At 45.8% G+C, this 20,737-nt stretch overlaps 1 protein-coding gene and 1 pseudogene across 2 annotated transcripts; both read right to left on the reverse strand.

Moving 5' to 3' along the window:
* Positions 1-1,231: 1,231 nt before the first annotated feature.
* On the reverse strand, positions 1,232-10,219 carry GLRX (glutaredoxin). 2 transcript variants are annotated; one of them, XM_017859679.1, is made up of 3 exons: positions 9,807-10,219; positions 3,898-4,017; positions 1,232-2,190 (listed from the first exon to the last, which is right to left on the reverse strand). In XM_017859679.1, the coding sequence occupies exons 1-2, from the start codon at positions 10,011-10,013 to the stop codon at positions 3,904-3,906; spliced, it is 321 nt and encodes a 106-aa protein (XP_017715168.1). In that variant the 5' UTR covers positions 10,014-10,219; the 3' UTR covers positions 1,232-2,190; positions 3,898-3,903. The 2 variants fall into 2 exon arrangements, with proteins under 2 accessions (XP_017715168.1, XP_017715169.1); XM_017859680.1 differs by having other exon boundaries at positions 1,232-2,343.
* Positions 10,220-20,409: 10,190 nt separating this feature from the next.
* LOC108520326 (gamma-glutamylcyclotransferase pseudogene) overlaps positions 20,410-20,737 on the reverse strand; it is a 6,230-nt pseudogene continuing 5,902 nt past the window's right edge.

The following is a 20,737-nucleotide window of genomic DNA, read 5'->3' on the forward strand; positions in this document are numbered from 1 at the left end:
AAGTCTAGGTTCTTGCCATTGGGTACTTCTTTCTTTTTTTTCTCTTTTTTTTTTCTTTTTTTTTTTGAGACAGAGTCTCGCTCTGTTACCCAGGCTGGAGTGCAATGGCATGATCTCAGCTCACTGCAACCTCTGCCTCCCAGGTTCTAGCAATTCTTCTGCCTCAGCCTCCTGAGTGGCTAGGACTACAGGCAAGTGCCACCACACCCAGGTAATTTTTGTATTTTTAGTAGAGATGGGGTTTCACCATATTGGCTAGGCTGGTCTCGAACTCCCAACCTCGTGATCCACCTGCCTGGGCCTCTCAAAGTGCTGGGATTACAGGCATGAGCCACTGTGCCCAGTTGCCTTCGGGTACTTCTGAATTTGGCAAGAAACCAATACAGATGATTAACTACAGTGTAGCCTGATAAGAGCTGTACGGTATCTATATGCAGTGTTTTTGAATTCCAGAAGAGGAAACGATGATTTTCAGTCAAAAGGCCATGAGAGGAGAGAGAAAATATAGGGGAACAGTCTGTAAATCAGGTCTTGAACAAGGAGGAGTTTCAAAGTAAAACAAAGGAGAAGAAAAGCATCTCAGGAGAAAGAAACACAATGAGCATGGACAAAGAAGTGTGAAAGTGCAGGGAAGTGGTCCAGAGTGGATCAGGCACTGTAACCTCTGGCGGGGGAGGGGAGGAGCGGCATTCATATTGTGCAGTGTGTAACCTGAACAATCATCCGTAGCGATCCTGGTTGAAGGGAGTGGTTAGGGCCCATAAAAGAAAGAAGCGAGAAGTGCAAGGGCCTTAAGTAGGAAATGGCAAAAAGGAATATGAAATGAAAAAAGAGGCCGGGCGCGGTGGCTCAAGCCTGTAGTCCCAGCACTTTGGGAGGCCGAGACGGGCGGATCACGAGGTCAGCAGATCAAGACCATCCTGGCTAACAGGGTGAAACCCCGTCTCTACTAAAAAATACAAAAAACTAGCCGGGCGAGGTGGCGGGCGCCTGTAGTCCCAGCTACTTGGGAAGCTGAGGCAGGAGAATGGCTTAAACCCGGGAGGCGGAGCTTGCAGTGAGCTGAGATCCGGCCACTGCACTCCAGCCTGGGCGACAGAGGGACACTCCGTCCCAAAAAAAAAAAAAAAAAAGACTGTTATTAAACCCTAAGCATTATTCAGTAAGCTGGAGCTGGCATTTATTTCAATATGAAATTTCAAAATTATATCAACCATTTGTACCCAATGAGTGACAGCAGCACATGTCTTTATTTATATTGGCATGGCCAAACATAAACACAGTGTTAAGTTAGTATATTTCGCCTAACATTCCTTAATGTCTTGAGAACATGGAAACGAATTGGACAAAAATCACTGAATCATCTACAGGTATTTTTTTATTAGAAAAGAAATGAAGTGTTGTCACTGGAGACTGAAGAAGGAAATTAACAATCTTACAATTCTAGAACAGGCAAACTTCATAAGGGATTCTTAAGTTTTCAAAGTGTGGGGGCTCTTTCACAGATACACTCTTGGTGTAGGGGGCTATAGTTTTCTCAGATGTTTTACATTTTGTGCTTTAATCTTTGCTGGTAGTCTAAATCAAATAAATACACAGTGTTCAGGATTATCTGGATAGCCATCTTAAATAACAGAGTGTTCTGCATGACCACAGCCTCTGCACTTGTGCCTCTGATCCATGTGACACCAAGACCAACTATGCTTTTTATATGATTTCTCCAATTGGGTCCTGTGACCTTTCACAGAATTGCTGAACATTTCCTATGAGATCTATGGAGGACAAGATGGAGAACACTGGTTCGGAGCAGTGATTTTCAAGGTGGGATGGGATGGGGTGGGGTTGAGTGGAGAGATGCATGTAGTTTGAAAGAACACATTCAAAATACCCACTGATTTTGTAATACAAACTCCATAAAGTCAAGCAGCAAAATGTTTTCAGCTAATGGACAGCAGCAGATAACCAACTATGGATTCATCATTGTGGAGAAGGAGTCTGGATAAACATAGTTGAAAAACACTGGCTTAGAGGTAGAGACATGCTGACACGTGGAGAACAGTAAGAAACGTGTGCCAAAGAGAACAGTTGAGGATCAGTGAGCGAATCCTGGGCCAGAACTTGTCACAGTCTTCTGAAAACCAAAGAGCGCATCCAGAAGAAAACCAAGATGGCCCGTCAACCTTCTCGGCCCTGTGGTTAAGAGCAAGTTGATTCACTTTTAAATACGTAGCCAAAAGAGGAAAAAAGCTGTTTGTGCCCCCAAATTCATCCACCAGGAAGTGCTGTCATCATTTGCAATTTCACCCAGCTCTTGAGGACAGATGTCAGCATGGGTGGCCTGCTCTGCCAGGAAAGAAAGAATGGGATCTCCTTGTAAGGCAAAATCCTTCCTTTCTCTCATTACCAAAACACTTACACCTGCCATTTCAACACACTCTGTTGCGGATGGCCTTGAGATGCAGCTGCCGGTAAAATACTGACAGCATAGAACACAAAAGGCCAAATGCAAGTAAGGAGACTTTCTGAATATGGGGGACTCTAATGCCCACACCAAAATAGAAGCAGTTTGAGAAATGACATTTCCCATCTTCTCCCATTCTTAATCTAAGTCTAAATTGCTAAACATGTCCCAGAATAGGAAACATTTGGTACCACCATTAATTGGGTTTGAGAGCTTTTAGTATCAGTGGTAAGGCTAGGAAGTGAACTCAGACAGACATAGGGTGCACCTGCTGTGATGATATTGTAGAATTACGATTAGAAGATTTATAGCATTGACTATTTCATTTCAGGGAAATCAGTTGTATTTTTTCAGACCTTTTTCCCCCTTCTGTTGCTATGTGGAGTAACCATCACAAATTATATATACTCATTGCCCAAGAGATGAGTTATTAATTAGCAGGCAATAGATACCCCTCTAAGAACATTTTGGTTAAAGAACCATTCATTTCTCCCTCAACTAAAGCAGCCCTTATGTCTCTCTGTGTACAGGTCTCTGAATTGGCCTGCTTGGGAGCTGGCTAGCGCTAGCTGTGCTGGGGAACTGGGGGAGGGAGGAGCTCAGACTCCAAAACCATCATGGTTTCTTTCTAAAATATTCATTGCCCTGTGGTTTTCCACAGAGCCAAAGATCTCCTTTAGGTTACTGATTTTAGAAAACTTTGTTTTGGCTTTTGGGAAGCCAATTAAATAGAGTTGATCTGCCAGATGAACACAGGTAAAGCCAAAATGACCTCAGTTTCACATCGCATTTTGAATAAATCCAAATTGTTTACCACGGCCTGGGTGCTCTGGCCCCTGCTCACCTTTCTCGCTATCCTTCCTTCTTACTGCACTTCATTTACTCTATTCATGCTTTCTTTCTGTTCCATGAACATCCCTTACCTGTTGCCACCTCAGAGTCTTTGTACTTGCTATTCCCTCTGCCTGAAAAGCTCTTCTGCTTCATCTCTGCTTAGCAGTCTCCTTGTCAATCAGGTCTCAGCTCAACCCTTCCTGAGAAAGGCCCTCCCTTACCATGTTAGCTCAATTTTCTCCCCACCCCCTGACATATTCTATCACATTATTCATTCTATTTCAGGATTTGCTTGTTTTTGATCTGTCAACCTCTCTGGAATATAAGTTCCAGGTTATCATTTTATGCATCATTATATTCTCATGCATCTGGCACATGCTCAATAAATATTTGTTAAATGAAGGTGGAGTGAAAGAATTTCTCCCATTGACACAATCTCTTTGTAAAGTGTGGAATTCATTAAGTAATTGACATCACCATTCCTCAACTCACCCCAAATCATTTTTCCCCAGCCAGAATGCTGTCCTACAGTATAACAAACCATGACAGAAGAATTCCACGGTGTCCCATGTTCCTGGCCTAGCACCTCACCTGCCACTCACCTGTGGTTACTGCAGAGCTCCATTCTGCTTTAGCCGCGTCAGCAGTTCCCCACTCTGTTGCATAGAGACTAGATCACTGCATCCGCCTATACAATCTTTACCGATAAAGACTCGAGGAACCTAAAAAAGCACACAACCCAGGGCATTACTACATTACTAGACTAGAAAGAACATATCCTACCACTAAATATTTCCCATGATCCCAAATTTTTAAAATCACTTTACAACCTCCTCATGTATATGCTTATAGGACAGGACTTCCTTACTGTTATAAGGGGTAACATTATAAACCCAAGAATGTTTTTAAGCCAGAAGAGTTTTCCAGTTGAGTGTGCTATGCATGAGCTTGTCCAACTTGTCAAAGGGATTTTAAAATTTCACTCTACGGAAACATGTTTCAGGAGAATTCTGATTGGCTGCAGTCAGACTACCTAGATTGAACTCTACTTTCTCTGCATCAGGGACCACACCTAAGATTGTAAACTGGGTCACAACAATCAGGAAGGAAGGAATTCATTTCTAAATACACCTGGAAAAGTATTTGCATTAGGTCTCTGATTTTTCAGGTGTATGGTTTATTAAATACAATCATCTCTCTGTGTTGTTAAAACACAGGTGAGGGCCAGGTACAGTGGCTCTTCACTGTAATCCTACTACTTTTGTGAGGCTGAGGTGGGAGGGTCACTTGAGCCCAAGAGTTCAAGACCAGCCTAGGTAACATAGTGAGACTCCCGTCTCTACAAAAAATACAAAAATTAGCCAGGCATGGCGGTGCATGCCTGTAGTCCCAGCTACTCAGGAAGCTGAAGTGGGAGGATCACTTTGGCCCGGGAGGTCAAGGCTGCAGTAAGCTGTGACGGTGCCATTGCACTTACACCTGTGTGACAGAGCAAAACAAACAAAACAACACAACACAGGTAACCTCTGTCCTCAACCAGGAGGGTGTACCAGGGGTGGTATTTGAGTGTCCTTTAATCACCGGTCCACCATAAGATGGTTAAGTCACCCCAGACGTGGGTGCGTCACCCATGCCAAGCCACAGTCGTGACACCTGCTGAATAGGCTTCTCTCTAGTTCCATGCTTCCTCCCTGCTGCTAGGAGGAGACACATTACAGAATTCCAGAGGGCTTTTAGAATCGCGAGGGAGGAGGAAACACCCTCAACGTGGCTGAATTTCCAGGCCAAGGGTGTTCCACCAAGGCTGCCTGGCAGTGAAGAAACAAGCCCCATGGAGGTCACCATGTCATCAGAGCCAGCAGGCCTTTCCCCGAGTACCAGGAACGCACTGGAGGGGAGGGAGAGGTGGAAGCAGAAAGCAGTGAGACTATTTTTCAAAGCTTTGGGCTTTCCTCAGAAAGCACAGCAATTGGAGCAAATTGTCCAAAAAGTGAGAAAGATGAGAAAAGGGGCTTAATTATTATGGGCAAGTTCTTACAGCACTTTTATTTAAAAGGGGATCTGGGTAAAGGTAGGCATTAAAAATAAAGTCTAAAAATTAAAAACAAATCTTGCACATTTCCATGGCTATTTCCTGTGCTCTCACAGGATAACTGAGGCTTTGAAAACCCACAGCCCTGGAGCTGCCCCCCAGCCTCCTGAGACGACCCTGAAATGTGACCAGGCTGCCCCCAGCGTGGAGTTTTGCACTCAGTGTCTGGCAAAGAAGCGAAAGGCTCCTTTACCCTCACACCCATCCTCTAGTCTGGACAACTGCAAAACTGCCTTAAATCGTATCAGTGAATGGTACCCCTAATGGGAGATGAATGGCAGGCTGTACAGGATGGCATGGGGGGCTGTGGCAGTGAAACCGAAGCAAGTACTGTTGACAAAGCTGAGCAAAGAAGAGGAACTAGCCTGTGCTGCCTCCCCTCCCGTCCTGTCCCATCCTGTCCCAGCCTCCTCCTTAGAGGAACTTAAGAGTCCACTACTGTCAAGGAGAGGAAAGAACTGCTGCCCCAAAATGAGTTTGGTAATCCTGTGGTTCTTACTGTCCCGGAGTAGGTTCCCCCAGCCTCAGCCAGGCAGCATCTCCTGCACACTAGCTAGGGTTACACAAATGCAACTACTCAAAAGCGATTTCTCAACACTCCTCAGCTTCCTCCCTGGTACAAGCCACCATCATTTGTCACCTGGGTAACTGCTATAGCGTCCCAATGTCTCCCAGTTTCAACCTTCACTCTTGCCCTACTGTCTCTTTTCCCCACAGCTGCCAGAGTGGCCCTTTCTTTCTCTTTTTTTTTTTTTTTTTTTTGAGATGGAGTCTCACTCTGTTGCCCAAGCTGGAGTGTAGTGGCGAGATCTTGGTTCACTGCAAGCTCCGCCTCCTGGGTTCACACCATTCTCCTGCCTCAACCTCCTGAGTAGCTGGGACTACAGGCACCTGCCACCACACCCAGCTAATTTTTTGTATTTTTATAGAGATGGGGTTTCACCCTGTTAGCCAGGATGGTCTCGATCTCCTGATTTCGTGATCCGCCCGCCTTGGCCTCCCCAAGTGCTGGGATTACAGGCGTGAGCCACCGCCCCCGGCCCAGAGTGGCCTTTTCAAAATGGGGTCAGATCAAGTGACTCATCTGCTCAGCACCCACCAAGGGCATCTCATCTCACACCGAGTACCAGTTACAGTTCTTCCAAGCTCCCATTAGCTCTCAGACCTCACCTCCACTAACTCTCCTACTGGCTCACAGTGCTGCAACCATACCGGCCTCCTTACTATTTCACAAACCTGCCAGGCAAACATCTACCCCGGGACCTTTGCATTCACGCTTCCTGTAAATTGTGTATGCCCATCTCCCTCAGCTCCTATAGATATCTGCTCCAATGTTCCCTTCTCAGAGAGACCCAATGGCTCCATTTAAAACTGGACCCTGCTGCTTCTTCCCTACCTTTTCTACTTTTCCTCATAGCATGTGCCACTTACCACCTCTCAACATGCTGTTTTATTATTGTATTTGTTTGTCTCCCCCACTAAAATATAGGTTCAACAAAGGCAGAAGGTTTTTTTTCATGGCAGAAAAGGCAGAATTTTTCCCCCACTGTCCATAAAAGTGCCTGGTACATAGTAAGTGCTTAAAAATATTTGTTGCATGCAGTAAAATAATCATTCAAACGTGAAGGAGAAATACTTTCTAAAATAAACAAAACTTGAGGGAATCTGTTACCAATGGAATCACCTTGCAAGAAATGCCCAAAGAAGTTCTTCAGAGAGAAGGGAAATGACATAGGTCAGAAACTCAGATCTATGTAAAGAAAAGTGCATTAGAGGAGAAATAAATGAAGGCACTAATTTAGGAGCTGTGACTATAGCAAAACAAAAACAGGTTTTACCAAGTACATGGCTTGATTGAAGGCACTAACTTTCCATAATCATGTCCTGCTGATTACCTACTAGATACAGCTACTTTACAGAATAATTAAGACTGCAGGTTCAGGCTGGGTGCTGTGGCTCACGCCTGTAATCCCAGCACTTTGGGAGGCTGAGGCGGGTGGATCACAAGGTCAGGAGATCGAGACTATCCTGGCTAACACAGTGAAAACCCCATCTCTACTAAACATACAAAAAATTAGCTGGGCATGGTGGCAGGCGCCTGTATTCCCAGCTATTCAGGAGGCTGAGGCAGGAGAATGGCGGGAACCCGGGACACGGAGCTTGCAGTGAGCCAAGATCTCGCCACTGCACTTCAGCCTGGGGGACAGAGCGAGACTCTGTCTCAAAAAAACAAACAAACAGCAAGCAAAAAACCCACAGGAGCTTTCAGACCCTTTGAATACAAACACTTACATGTTGGGGATCAAACATGCAGCTTTAACAGATTTGTTCTCCCCTAGGAGGAATGCATTCAGAATTCAAGAATCTGTGAAAAACATTTTTCTAAAATGAAAACAGGCTTGTTGAGGTGGATCACATCTGTAATCCCAAGGTGGGAGGATAACTGGAGGCCAGGAGTTCAAGACCAGCCTGGGCAACATAACAAGACCCTCATCTGTACAAAAACCTTAAAAAATTAGTTGGGTACGATGGCTCATGCCTGTAGTCCCAGCCACGGGAGACTGAGGTGGGAGGGTCACTTCAGCCCAGTAGTTCAAGGCTGCAGTCAGCTATCATTGCACCCCTGTACTCCAGCCTGGGTGACAGAGCAAGACTCTGTATCTTAAAAAAAAAAAAACCTTAAAAGATCACTGCAAGAAATACTGTTGTTCTACAAAGAAATGAAAAAGCAATTGTTGGCCAGGTGTGGTGGCTCACGCTTGCACTTTGGGAGGCTGAGGTGGGTGGATCACCTGAGATCAGGAATTCGAGACCAGCCTGGCCAACATGGTGAAACCCCATATCTACTAAAAATACAAACATTAGCTGGGCGTGGTGGCATGCGGTTGTAATCCCAGCTACTTGGGAGGCTGAGTGAGGAGAACCCAGGAGGCAGAGGGAGGAGAACCCAGGAGGCTTGGCTCCCACCTCTGACATTGTGATTTAGTTATTGAGGGGCATAATTTGGGCATAAGGATTGTTTTACAAGCTCTCTAGGTGATCCTAATGTGCAGCAAATTTGGGAACAAATGGCTAAAAGGTCCTTAGGGTGGCAGCCACAGTGGGGCCCATAGTAGTGTTTGCACTGCCCTTTACACCTCTGAGGACCTGGGCATCCTATGCAGCTGGTGGTCCCAGTAGGCAGCAATAGCCTCTCTCGTCATTGTGTATACTCCAGGACCCTAGCACACAGCAGTAGGGTAACACACTAAGCCCCCTCTGTACCAAAATGCTGACTTCTTATTAGAGAGAAGGCGAGAAATCAACCTCCAATGTTTTCCAGTAGGCAGCAATAGCCTCTCTCGTCATTGTGTATACTCCAGGACCCTAGCACACAGCAGTAGGGTAACACACTAAGCCCCCTCTGTACCAAAATGCTGACTTCTTATTAGAGAGAAGGCGAGAAATCAACCTCCAATGTTTTACACTCAGAACCCAGTAACAACCTTGTAAGTCAAACTAAAACTAAAATAGCATATGTGCTTGGCCCAACACTATGCTGTAGAATGTGCATCCCCAAAGGGAACTTAGCTGAGCTGGTGGGACATTTCTCATCCAACCTTGCAGCAGAACTGATACAGGTGATGTGGTTGGCATCCCTCCTGATGCCCAGGATGCAAAGCCAAGGATACTAAAGACAGGGAAGTCTTTCAGATGGAGGAGAGCAATTTTCAGATGGTCCCACAGCCTATTCATAGCAAATGAGACTTTGAGGTCACCTAATCTGGTCTTGCAGCTGGGATCTTTGAGGACTACAGGAGTGGTGACTTGCCCAGGATCACACAGCCAGCCATTATAAGAGCCAGGCCAGAACTCCAGGCTATGATTCCCTACAGTGTGGGGCCTGGAAACATCCATAATTAATTTAGAACAAGGGGCAGATAATGGTACATTAGATTTTTCCAGTGAGAGGAATTAAATAAGGAAGAATGAGCAAATTAGAAAAAGAAAGCCTGGAGAAGAGAATGAAGAACATGACTCTCATGTTAAATAACCAACACATCACACCCGGCCCTCCACCCCAGCTTCCACCTCCAGCCCTGCCAGCTGAAAACTGTCATTTTGGCAGTGCTTAAAACAAAGACTCTAGACAATTCCCCGGGGACTCCCCGGCAAGCTGCTGGGCCCACTTACCCTGTCGCACAGCAGACATCAGCTGTACTCTCTCTTCGGCTGTGAGAGGACCTTTGACTGCAGTGCCGCCGCTCATTCAAGTGACCGAGATCCTCTCTAAGGCGCCCTCCCCCACACCCCCCGCCCCGCACAGCCCTCTGGACGCCTTGAAGGACAGAGCCGCAGGCTTATCCTAAAGAAAGGCACAGCTCTGACAAGAAAAGGCAATCCGGGAGCCTTTCCCTAGCCGTTTAAAATGAAACTCACCGTTCTTGCTCCCGTGAGCTGCTGCAAATAATCTTGAATCTCGTTAGTGTGGTTGGTGGCTGTGATATCGACAAATTCCAGAAGCCCTTGTTTGATAGGCAATTGACTGAGGATCTCTTGGGCCCTCCTGCAGTATGGGCAGGTGGGCTTGATGAACACAACCACCTTCCCAGGCTGGATTTTGCCCTTCACAAACTCTTGAGCCATGCCGATGGGCTGCGGTCTCCCCGGGAAGAATCTTCAGTTGCAGATATTGCTTGGGGTATTGAGCCCCGACCCAGCCAGTTGGCTCCTATTTAATAAGGAACCTCCCTGGAGGCGGAGTTTGCCTGGTAGCTTGCTCGAGTTTTAAAGGGACAGCTTCAAAGACATTTCCATCTGGTATACTTCACTAGTTAGCAATGCCTAGGAATGCAATACTTGCTATTTAATCGTTGGTAGCTATGAAAGACACTCTGGGTATCTTTGTTGTCCCTGGACATTTGGGGAGTGCCTGCCCATCGGCAATGATCAGAGTTTAGTCACCTCTGGGGAAGCATACATTGCTTACTCACAAAGGGGCTGAGGAGGCAGTGACTTCTTAGAGCAAATTCTTGTTTTACCTCTCGGAGATACAGTTGTATTTTAAAATGCAAACAGAATCACTTAAGAAACAGAACACTTTGAAATCTCTTTAGAGGAAGTGAAATTGAAACTGTGACTTTGCACTCTTTATGAAGGTCGCTGTCAGAGCGTTTTGCTTGGACTGTATGGTGGGTGTTTGTTGTTGTGATCTTTTTAATGGAATTCATTCTCAGTATTTAAAAATCTGGAGGTCTCACAAAACAATGTGGACTTACAACTTCTCTCTGAAAAGTCAGGTCGGGCAATACAGAGCTTGCATCTTTTAGTGCAAGCTGCTGGGGCTGACAGCTGATGTCCCCTTTGTATAGGGCAAGTAGTGGCTTTGGTTTGCCACAGGTAACAACGACAGGCCCATGCCTGAGACACCGGCTTCACCCCATAACCATTTGAATTGGTAACCCTTGAATAGCAGTTTAATATGGAGTCAAATTCCAACACAATCCCTGATACAAAACTACAGATGAAATGAGAATCTTTTTTTTCTGGTTGGCCTTCTGTTTGTGACTCTGCTTTTACTGTTTGTGAGGGGAAGTAGTGTTGTCACTCAGACACCACATTCACTTAAAGTGTTATTAAGACACGAGTTGCACCAGTAGGAAATCTTTCGCTCTTCGCCAGGGTGCTCGTTCTCCTTATCCCGCGGAGCAGTCTTCTACTCTTGGGTCTAGTTCCGGCCCCCTCTAGCGTATGGTAGCTTAAATAAACAAATCATGGAAAAACCATGCCCTTTAAACGTGAATCATCCTTTCCCCAGGAAGCTAGCTTTACGGTGAAACCGGAGTATCTTCAAAGAGGCAGGGCCAAGGCCACAGCTGGACACCGCCACTGCCACGTGCGAGGAATCCCAAGCAAACTGTGATCAAGGGAAGGGAAGAAAATCCACTCCCGGAAGCAGCTTTTTACTGTTACTCTCATCGTTAATAAAATTAAAATAGCAAAATGAAAGTCAGATTCTGAGTCACGGAGGGGGAGCTAAGTGACAGCTCTGTCCAGAGAAAAGGATGGGGCTGGCAGGCCCCTCGGCACGGTCAGGGCCCCGGACTTCCCACTTCCCTCCAGAGGAGGCTCCGCCACAGAGTCTGACTCTCCTCTCTTTTTTTAGTCTTTTACCTCCGAACCCTGTGGCCAGACTCCTTCCAGAGACCCCCGCCAGGAGGTCCAGGGTCTCTTTTAGGGTCCTCAGGGCTGCTGCCTTAGGTTCCCTCAGCCTGAGGTTTTTCCGCACGACTTGCACCTGCTACTCACTCAGAGCCTTTCTCTTCTCCCATCTGTGGTTGGCTCCTCCCTTCCTGCTGCCTCTTCCTCAGTCTGCCACTGTGTTCAAGTTAAAAGCCACCACCACTCTCCATTTCCTGCTTTCCTGCCTCTGCCCTTTCATGAAATTTACTGTCTGTACCTTTCTCACCTCCATTCTCTCATTTTGTTGCAATCTGACCTTGTCAACCATTCTGCTGAATTGTTGGCCGACACCAATCATGGCCTCTATGTCGCCAAATAACCATTTAGCTAGGTATCCTGACCTTTTGCAATTAGTCACCTGCCCCAAACCTGGGGTAGAGGCTGGGGTCCAGGGAGACTATTGTCTGCCTCTCACTCAGTCCCAGGGACTGCCTGGTGTCTGAAGCCTTAGGACATAAGGCATAAGCTAAAGAAGGTTTTTTTTTGTTTGTTTTTTGTTTTTTTTTTGAGGCATCATGTGGATCATGGGTGACAAAGAGATGGCAAAGAGGGTGTGTCCTCTCCATTTCTCAGAAAATGCTGTGGCTTCAACTCAGTGAAAAATGACGAGCATAGAAGCCTCTGCTGCATTGTATAGCAGGAGCTGAAACCCAGCATGGACCTCAGGGCATCTCAATGGGAAGCCGCCATGGGGGCTGCAGATGCCTCAAGTGCTGTAGATGCAAAGAGGGTGTGCGCGTGGACTAACCCATGTGGACTCTCCTTCGGCTTGTGTGAGACACCCCCAGGGACTCCCAGAAAATACACCTTGGAGGGCGGGAAGTGAGGGCATTTTTTAGGGGAAAATCAGTCCTGTTGTGCAGATGGTTGGCAACAAGCTAGTGAAATATGTGTGGTTACTCTTAATGTGACTTCATTTGTACTCACAGGCTGATGAGGGCTGCAAAAAATGTGGCCACAAATGAACATTCTTTAGGTTTTTTCCTTACTTATTCACTGTGCACGGTTTGACCTTGGAGATCCCTGCAGGCCCCTGGAAGTTCTCCTCTTCCCAATGCCCATTGCAGCATGATCTTTTTGCTCTATCTGGATATTGTCTCAGTCTCTTTGTTAAGAATTTTGCCTACACCTATGGTCTATCTTGGGGCTTGATCTTCCTGCTGTGTACACACCCATTCCTTGAGAGGTTATCAGCTTTTTACTTATGAGCATCACATATTTTTCTTTATCTGGACCTCTCTCCTAAGCTTCAGGGATGGCTATCTCATTGCCTACTGAAAAGACCCACCTGGGGATTCCTTAAGCCTCTCAGCCTCTAGGGAACCAAAACTGAATCTCCCCTGAAGCCACCCTCTTTCCTCCATTACTGCTCAGTGAGACTGCATGCACCTTCATGTACCTTTTCAGCTAGGGCGGAAACCTGGCAGGCATCTGTGCTACCCTCTGCTTTTACTTATGCACAGTGGCCAAACCCTACCAAGTCTGCCCCCTGAGTGCCTCCCTGGTCTGAACACCTGACTGCTCCCATTGGTCCAGCCCTCATTAGTTCTTCACTCCCTCTTGTAGCACTTCCACCCTCGCCTTGCTGCCTACTCCACACTGCTGCTGGGGCAATCTTTAAAAATACACACCCTATCTTGTTCCATCTTAAAACTAGTCCATGGGCTGGGCACGGTGGCTCATGCCTGTAATCCCAACACTTTGGGAGGCCAAGGTGGGCGGATCACGAGGTCAGGAGTTTGAGACCAGTCTGGCCAATATGGTGAAACCCCATCTCTACTAAAAGTACAAAAGTTAGCTGGGTGTGGTGGTGTGCGCCTGTAGTCCCAGCTCTTCGGGAGGCTGAGGCAGAAGAAGCTCTTGAACCCGGGAGGCAGAGGTTGCAGTGAGCCGAGATCGTGCCACCACACTGGGCGACAGAGCAAGACTCCATCTCAAAAAACAAACAAAAAACTAGTCCATGTTTCCCCAGGACAAAATCCAGATTTCCTTGTGGGGATGTGGCCCTATGTGATGGGTCCTTGCTGCCCTGTTCACCATATCCCAGCCTCACCCCAACATTTTAGAGACAGGAGGCAGCCAGCGGTCCCTGGTAAAACCCTGCCTCCAAGTCTAAAACAACCTGAGGCTGAAAAACTGGATTGCTGTCCTAGCACTTTGGGAGGCCGAGGCAGGTGGATCACCTGAGGTCAGGAGTTAAAGACCAGCCTGGCCAACATGGTGAAACCCCATCTCTACTAAAAATACAAAAAACTTAGCTGGGTGTGGTGGTGGGTGCCTGTAATCCCAGCTACTTGGGAGGCTGAGGCAGGAGAATTGCTTCAACCCAGGAGGCGGAGGTTGCAGTGAGCCGAGATCTTGCCATTGCACTCTGGCCTGGGCTACGAGAGCAAAAGTCTGTCTCAAAAAATACCGGAAACAAAGACAAAACACTGGACAGCTGGTCCCAGATGAGGCCTGCCCTTTCCCGACTGATTCTTTCTGAATAATGTCCACCTGTGCACTGGGAAGATGGAGTGGAACCTTGGGAAGTTTGCACCGTTTGCAGCGAGGAAGAGCCTGGCCTCTCCTGTTCCTGTGTGCTGACCTGGAACTCAATCTGTGACCTGGGAAACCTGCTATCAGGACTCTCTCTTGCTTTGCTGAGTTATTTTTCCTTTTTCCTTTTCATCCAATAAACTCCATTTTCCTCAACCTTTCTATGTGTCCGCAAGCCCAATCTTTCCTGGTCATGTGACAGGAGCCCAGTTTTACCTGAACTAAGGGGAAAGTTCTGCAACAATTTCTCCTTTGCTCCAACTGTGTGGACTCTGAGTCCCTTCCTCACTGCTGCCACTCACACTTGGGACCTGTTGCTCCCTGTGCCCAGGGTGCCCTTCCTCTTGTTTCTGTGTGGCTGACTCCTGCTGGCCCAAAGGGATCCAGATCAGGATGGTGTGTTAGCACCTCTAAGAAGTACCCCAAAACACACACCTCTTTCCCCCATGGGATGGGTGCCCCTCCATGGAGCTCACGTGTCATACTGCGCCGTGACTCATCACATGTCATTGTTCCTTTGTATTAATTTTCTGTGACCTATAGTGAGTTCCTTGAGGGCAGGGAAAGGACTTTTATCTCTGCATTACCACAGCCCACACTGGTTCTTATCCATCCATCCATCCCATCCATCCAACAGACATTTATTAATCAATTACTCTCAGCCAAACACAAACATCCATGATACAGCCCCAGGTCTTAGGAGTTTACAGTTTAGTGGGCGATATAAACATGGAAAATGGACTGTTCGAAAGTATTCTAGTTACCAGAGATGTATATGGGCATTAGGTTAACCAAAGCGAGTAGTCATTCCCACCTGGAGGTTGGCTGGGGAAAGGGCCCATATCAAAGGAGAGCCAGGCTGAATCTTGAGGGATAAGAAGAAGCTTGTGAGTGTACAAGGAAGGGAAGGGCATTTCAGGCAGAGGGAGTAGGAAGAAGAAGAACAACATAAACAGTGCTCAACATGGAACATGAATAGAGCATTGGGGTTTGAGTGGGGAGAGGAGAGAGAGAACTGGAGAACAGGCAGAGAACAGGGGAACTTTACCACATTGCAGAGGGAGGACTTCACACACAGGCACCGAGGAGCTGGAACAGGTATACTTTACACATGGATAGATTTGTAGTCAAATGGTTGATGTATTAGTGACGGTGTCACATCTCCCAAGTCACACAGTGAGTACCTAAATGCAGTTTGATCACAGAAAGGCTGTAATGAGTGACAGGAATGCTTTGGAGCTGGCAAAACTTTCAGGGTCCCTCTGTGTTCACCCTGGGACCAGTCTTGGCTTCCACAAGGCTTGAAGTGGTACAAAGGGGCGGTTCAGGGGGTGGTGGGCTGCCATTGCTCCAGCTGCTCTCAAGGCTGCTACACTAAGCATGGCTGCCCACGTGGCCCCCTAGGCATGCTGCTGTGGAGGCTCAGGTGAGAGAGCCTTAGTACCAGCCGTCCTTTCCAACCTCAGACAATGAAGGTTCTGGTTTGGGGCTGTGCCTTGTTTTCAGAGTCTAATTCTTTAGGAAGCTCTCTCTGGCCCTCTCCAGATTTGACTGCGGGGGTCACTGACTCTGGCTCTAACTGCAGTCTCTCTGGCCAGATGTTTCCTTGCCTTCTACCTCTATGTGGGGCTGTGTGATACTGAACTCAGTAACACTGACAGCTACCATTTACTATGTACCTACTGTGTGCTGGGCTCAGTGCTAAGAGCTTTATATGCATGATCTCTAATCATCACAGCAACTTTGAAAAGTTGATATTTTGGATCCCAAACTGACTGGAAGAATAAGGAACGTCTTCCTAACTTGAGGGACTTGAAGTTCAACCAAGGTCAGGACTACAGGCTGCCTCCCTACAGGCTCTGCCATACATTTGGAAAGTCTCTCTTGTTGCCCTGTCTCTGCAAACAACCATGTCCAGAGGAAATGGGAAAGTGTTATTCTAAAGTCTTCCCACAGGAAACCTCACCTTGTGTTATTGGTTAAATTGCATCACAGGCTAATTCCTGACCCAGAGACTAGCAAAAGGACTGGAGTGACCACCACTTTTGGAGAAAATGAGGCCCATTGCTGGATTGGAAATGGTTTGACTTCTAAAGGGAGCACTCTGATGGGGAGAAGTAGATTCCTTAACAAACAGGAATTCCCTAGGAAGGAAGAAGAGAAAAATGGTTGTGGGGTAGGCAACCAACTGCGTTCATTGCCAACTCCTAGCACAAACTTCTTAGAACGAGTGAGCCACCAATGGGAACTTTATCTTGCTTAGACAGAAAAAACTGAAAACGCTAAATAAAAGGTGGGGCTTGTGCTGTTGAGAAGAAGGTTTTATCTACTCCAGGCCTAAATGTTTTTCAACGAGGTTATTGAAATGATATTTATTTAATAAATAAATATCCCATTACTGTAGGTATCAGTACCTGCCATTTGCAGGTAAGAAAACAGACAGAGGAAGGTTAGGAGACTTTGTCCTGGGCTTCCCAGCAAGGAAGAGGCAGATGTGGGATTCAAGCTCAGGTGTTGGGTCCAAAGCAGATGCTCTCTCTGCTGCTCTACATAGCAAATTCCAAGGTCTTAAAGGAAGGATAACACAAGCCTGAAAGGGGTCCCGAAGACCATCTACTCTAACCCCCTCATGAGCTTGCCTCCATGCCATGGCATTTTCCCGCTGAGCGCTTGTCCAGCCTCCCCTTGAGCCCCTCCATGGAACAGGCAGGAATTCACATCTATGAAAAGAATGCTGAGTGTCCCTCATGGAGCAGGAGTCCACTCCTCAGGGAAACTGTGTGCCTGCACCCAAGGCACACACAACTTTCAAGTAAGAGGGAACATGTCATAGTGTCATTCAGGATCTCAGATCCAGGATCAGGGAGAGGCAGCACCTGTGTGTAAGACATCATATGAGATAGAATCACAACCTTGCTTGTGAGAAAGAAAAAGAGTGGTCCCAAACAGAAGTGAATTGAAATTCACATTGCAAGGCTTTTCTGAAAACACACCTGAGCACATTTCTGTTCGAAATCTATTTGTGATGTTTCTACCAGCTAGTGGTCTGTCTGAGCACCAGCTCCTTCCTAAGCTAGGCTTACTCCACACAGCTGATAGAGGCTCAGCAGTGCTTAACTAGGCCTGTCCAAACTCACGCCACAACTAAAATGAGACATTCCTGTTATCATCTTATTCCTAGTCTAACTTTTCTCTGGATAATTCTTTTTGTCTATACACATTCAACCCCCAAACAATCTATGAACTGGATATCTTTTTGTTGTAAATAAAAAAATAAAACATTGACAAGTGTTCAACTTAAATACTCCTTGAAGGGGCACTAATTAGAAATATATCAATATAATGAAATACTTTAAAATGTTTTTTAAGAGGCAGAATTAAGTCGGTTGATATGAAATAACATATCTCTAAGATGTTATTAAGATATTGATTAAGACGTTATTAAGATATGTTATTAAGATGCAGCACAGTGACATCAGTATGCTAGCTACCATTTATGTTAAAAAAAACGGTATATCGAGTGGGACTTTCTTGTTCGTTAGAGTAGAATTAGAAGGGCAAAGCTGAGGACTATGAAGGATAAATAATGCACCTTGTATAGAAAGCCACCGACAACAGGCCAGAATTCCTTTCCAGGGCTTTCTTAAAGATGAAACAACTGACCTTGCAGCTATCAGCACACACTCCCCACCTTGCCACCCTAGTTGGCCTAGTAACGAGTGTTGGAGTTTTTCCTTTCCCACCATGCCCTGCTGCAAGCCACATGAAATGGGCCCCAAGAGAAACATCATTAAAGATTGGAGTTTACTTGCAAGAAGAAGAGGCTGGTGCCTCATTTACCAGTTGGTCAGCTGCTTAGGTATAGTTGATGCATTGATCTGCCCTGTTCCTGCTGAGCAGGGGCAAAGAACCTTGGGAGAAATGGCAGAGTCTGGCTTGAAAGGGACATGTGAGTCTCCCATGGGCAAGTGGACACCATGGAAGGTGACAGTCTTGAGTTGTCTTGTTTCCTGTCACTGCGCAAGGAGACCCAAGCATAAGAGGCTGTGAGGTGTACACAGAGGCAGAGGTTGAAGGGGCTGGAAGAGGTCAACCTGCAGCTGGATCCGCCACATTGGGGAAGCCATGTGTGTGAGAGAGCCTCTCTGAAGAACTTACCTGCTAGCCTCAAAGAGCCTGTTTTAGGGTGCCAGACATTCAGATGGCTAGTATTGGTCAGTGAGGCCATGAGCATTCACAGAGAAAGAACCATAACGCAGGAAGTTCAGTAAGGAGACAGTTACCCTCCCTCCCCATTGCCTCTCCCAGTCCCCAACTTTGATAAAGGATGGGCAGAAGCTGTCATTGAACCTGATCATGACTCATCCCTCTCTACTCCAAGAGGAAAAGTGAGGGGACAGGAGTAAAAGACAGATATGCCGCTTGCCCACTGCAGGTGCCCCCAGGTCATGATGGGGGTGGATGGTTTGAGTAGATACGATCATAATTTTAGACTAGATTAGACTAGAATTTTTAACAGCTAAAAGCGAGAAGAAAGCTATGGGACCCCTTCATTTTCTGCCTCCCTCATAGGGATGGGAGATTGGACACAGCACTGTTGTAAGTTGTGATCAGTTAAAACCCCCCTCCTACATTTTAGGTTAGTTTCCCACAGCTCCATATATGTGGATATGGGCAGACTACCTCTGGAAGTATAGAGAAGAAATGAGGATATGCCTCTTGAAGAATGACTTGCAGACTGACCGCAGGCCAGATATACTTCCTGCATATCTTTTGTGCTGGTTTTTGTTTGCTTGTTATCACATCTAAACATTACAAAATAGGCAGAAGGCATGCCAAAGCAGTGAGAGGGAATAGGGAGGATGAAAAAAATGGAGACAGGACCCTTATAGCTCAGAAAAAATCAACTAAATTTATCTCTTTAAGGCTACATGTTCACACTGAGGTGGAAAACTCAAATCTATTATTTGTCCCAGAAGGAGTGGGTACAGGGGTGATGGGAGCTACTCTGCACTCGGTTTGGTCCTGAGGGGCAGAGGAAGTGAGGATAAATGAGGATACTTCCAGACAAGTTGCATGCTACAATTGGCCTATCCGGTTGGCAGGAGACAGAAGAGACACTGGGATGCACACAGCCTTCCACCTGCCTGCCCTCTGCCTAAAGGAGTCTCTTACCCACATCCTGGGTCATGAGAGCATTCCGGAAAGTGGAACCTGACCCTGGCCTTCCCCACCAGACCACCTGCAAAGGAAAACTCACCAGATTCAAGTATGAGTAGTCAGAAAGTGCCATCACGAGATCTGCGTACAGATAACAACAGAGGAAAGGGGTCTGGGACAGGGATAGAAGAAACATCACCATGGTATTACAGATGCATGTACAGGATTCTCCCTGTGACGCTGTTTGTAATAACGATAATAATAATAACTTTAAAACTTGAGAATGGCCTAAATATCTATGAATAGGGAACTAATTATACAAATCATGGTACATCTATATAACTAGTCCTTTTGAAGCCTATTTTGTGTAATATTTGTATGTGATAACAAGCAACCAAAAACCAGCACGAAAGGTATGCAGGAAGTATACCTGACCTGGGGTCAGTCTGCAAGACATTCCTCAGGAGGCTTTTCCTCATTCCTTCTGTATCTTTCCAGAGATAGTCTGCCCATATCCACAAAATCATGAGTTCTGTCTGTACATGCTAATATGGAAAGATATTCAAGATATATAAATCACTTTAAGTGACTTATTAAATAGGCAACATATAAACATAGTATAAAATCCTAATAATACAAAAGAGTATACAGTGCAAAGCAAGTTGCTCTTTTTTAAAAAACCACAAACATGTTTATTCCTCTAAAAACAGTATACCATCTTTCCAGTTTTCAAAATGTTATTATCAATTATCTGCAGATTACTCTCATTAATCTGATTTTTACAAATCTCAGACAGAGCAGAGCAATTCACCAGCACCATCATCAAGCGAGCTACATATCTATTCTTTACCAAAGCAAGGAGACACTTAAGATCAAGTCAAGAGAAGAGCTTTCAGTGTTTACAGAAGGGTAACTCACATCCATTTGTCATACATTTCAGGGTCCCATATCCCCCTTTTAAATTGTCTAACTCCTAACCCAGTTTATTTTTATAGTCTGAAAACAAGGAGTCACCCAAGTGAGATATTCCTTCAGAACACTGTTGAAAATGAATCAAACATGGAGATACCCCAGATCTCTGTTCTCAAGTGTTAAAAATATTTTATATTAGCACACAGAATATCCTTAGATATATTCCTTTATGTTCTAAAGAGTTTGTGTTTCCCCCTTTTTTGATGATGTTTTCAATTTCTTCCGAGACCTTTCCTGTATAGTCATTTGGTTCTATTGCTTTTAACTTCTCTTGATACTCCAGTGGCAAACCATTTTTTTTGCACCCATGCAAATAATCTTTTTGTACTGTGAAGACAGAGGAGCACTTTCGTAATTTGTCATCAGATAACTTTGACAGGTTAGTTCTCTTTCTTCTTGAGTTGAAACTTTAACTTCTATTACACTATATTTTCCTTTTTTTTTTTTTTTTTTTTTTT

This window comes from Rhinopithecus bieti, unplaced genomic scaffold (genome assembly GCF_001698545.2).
Source record: "Rhinopithecus bieti isolate Rb0 unplaced genomic scaffold, ASM169854v2 scaffold_50384, whole genome shotgun sequence".
Lineage (NCBI taxonomy): Eukaryota > Metazoa > Chordata > Mammalia > Primates > Cercopithecidae > Rhinopithecus > Rhinopithecus bieti.

Bases quoted from the DNA above. Each gene is read 5' to 3' on its own strand.
- GLRX (XM_017859679.1), bottom strand. From the start codon at position 10,013: ATGGCTCAAGAGTTTGTGAAGGGCAAAATCCAGCCTGGGAAGGTGGTT. The intron at 4,018-9,806 runs GTGAGTTTCATT...GTGCTTTTTTAG, and splicing joins AGCTCACGGGAGCAAGAACG to GTTCCTCGAGTCTTTATCGG.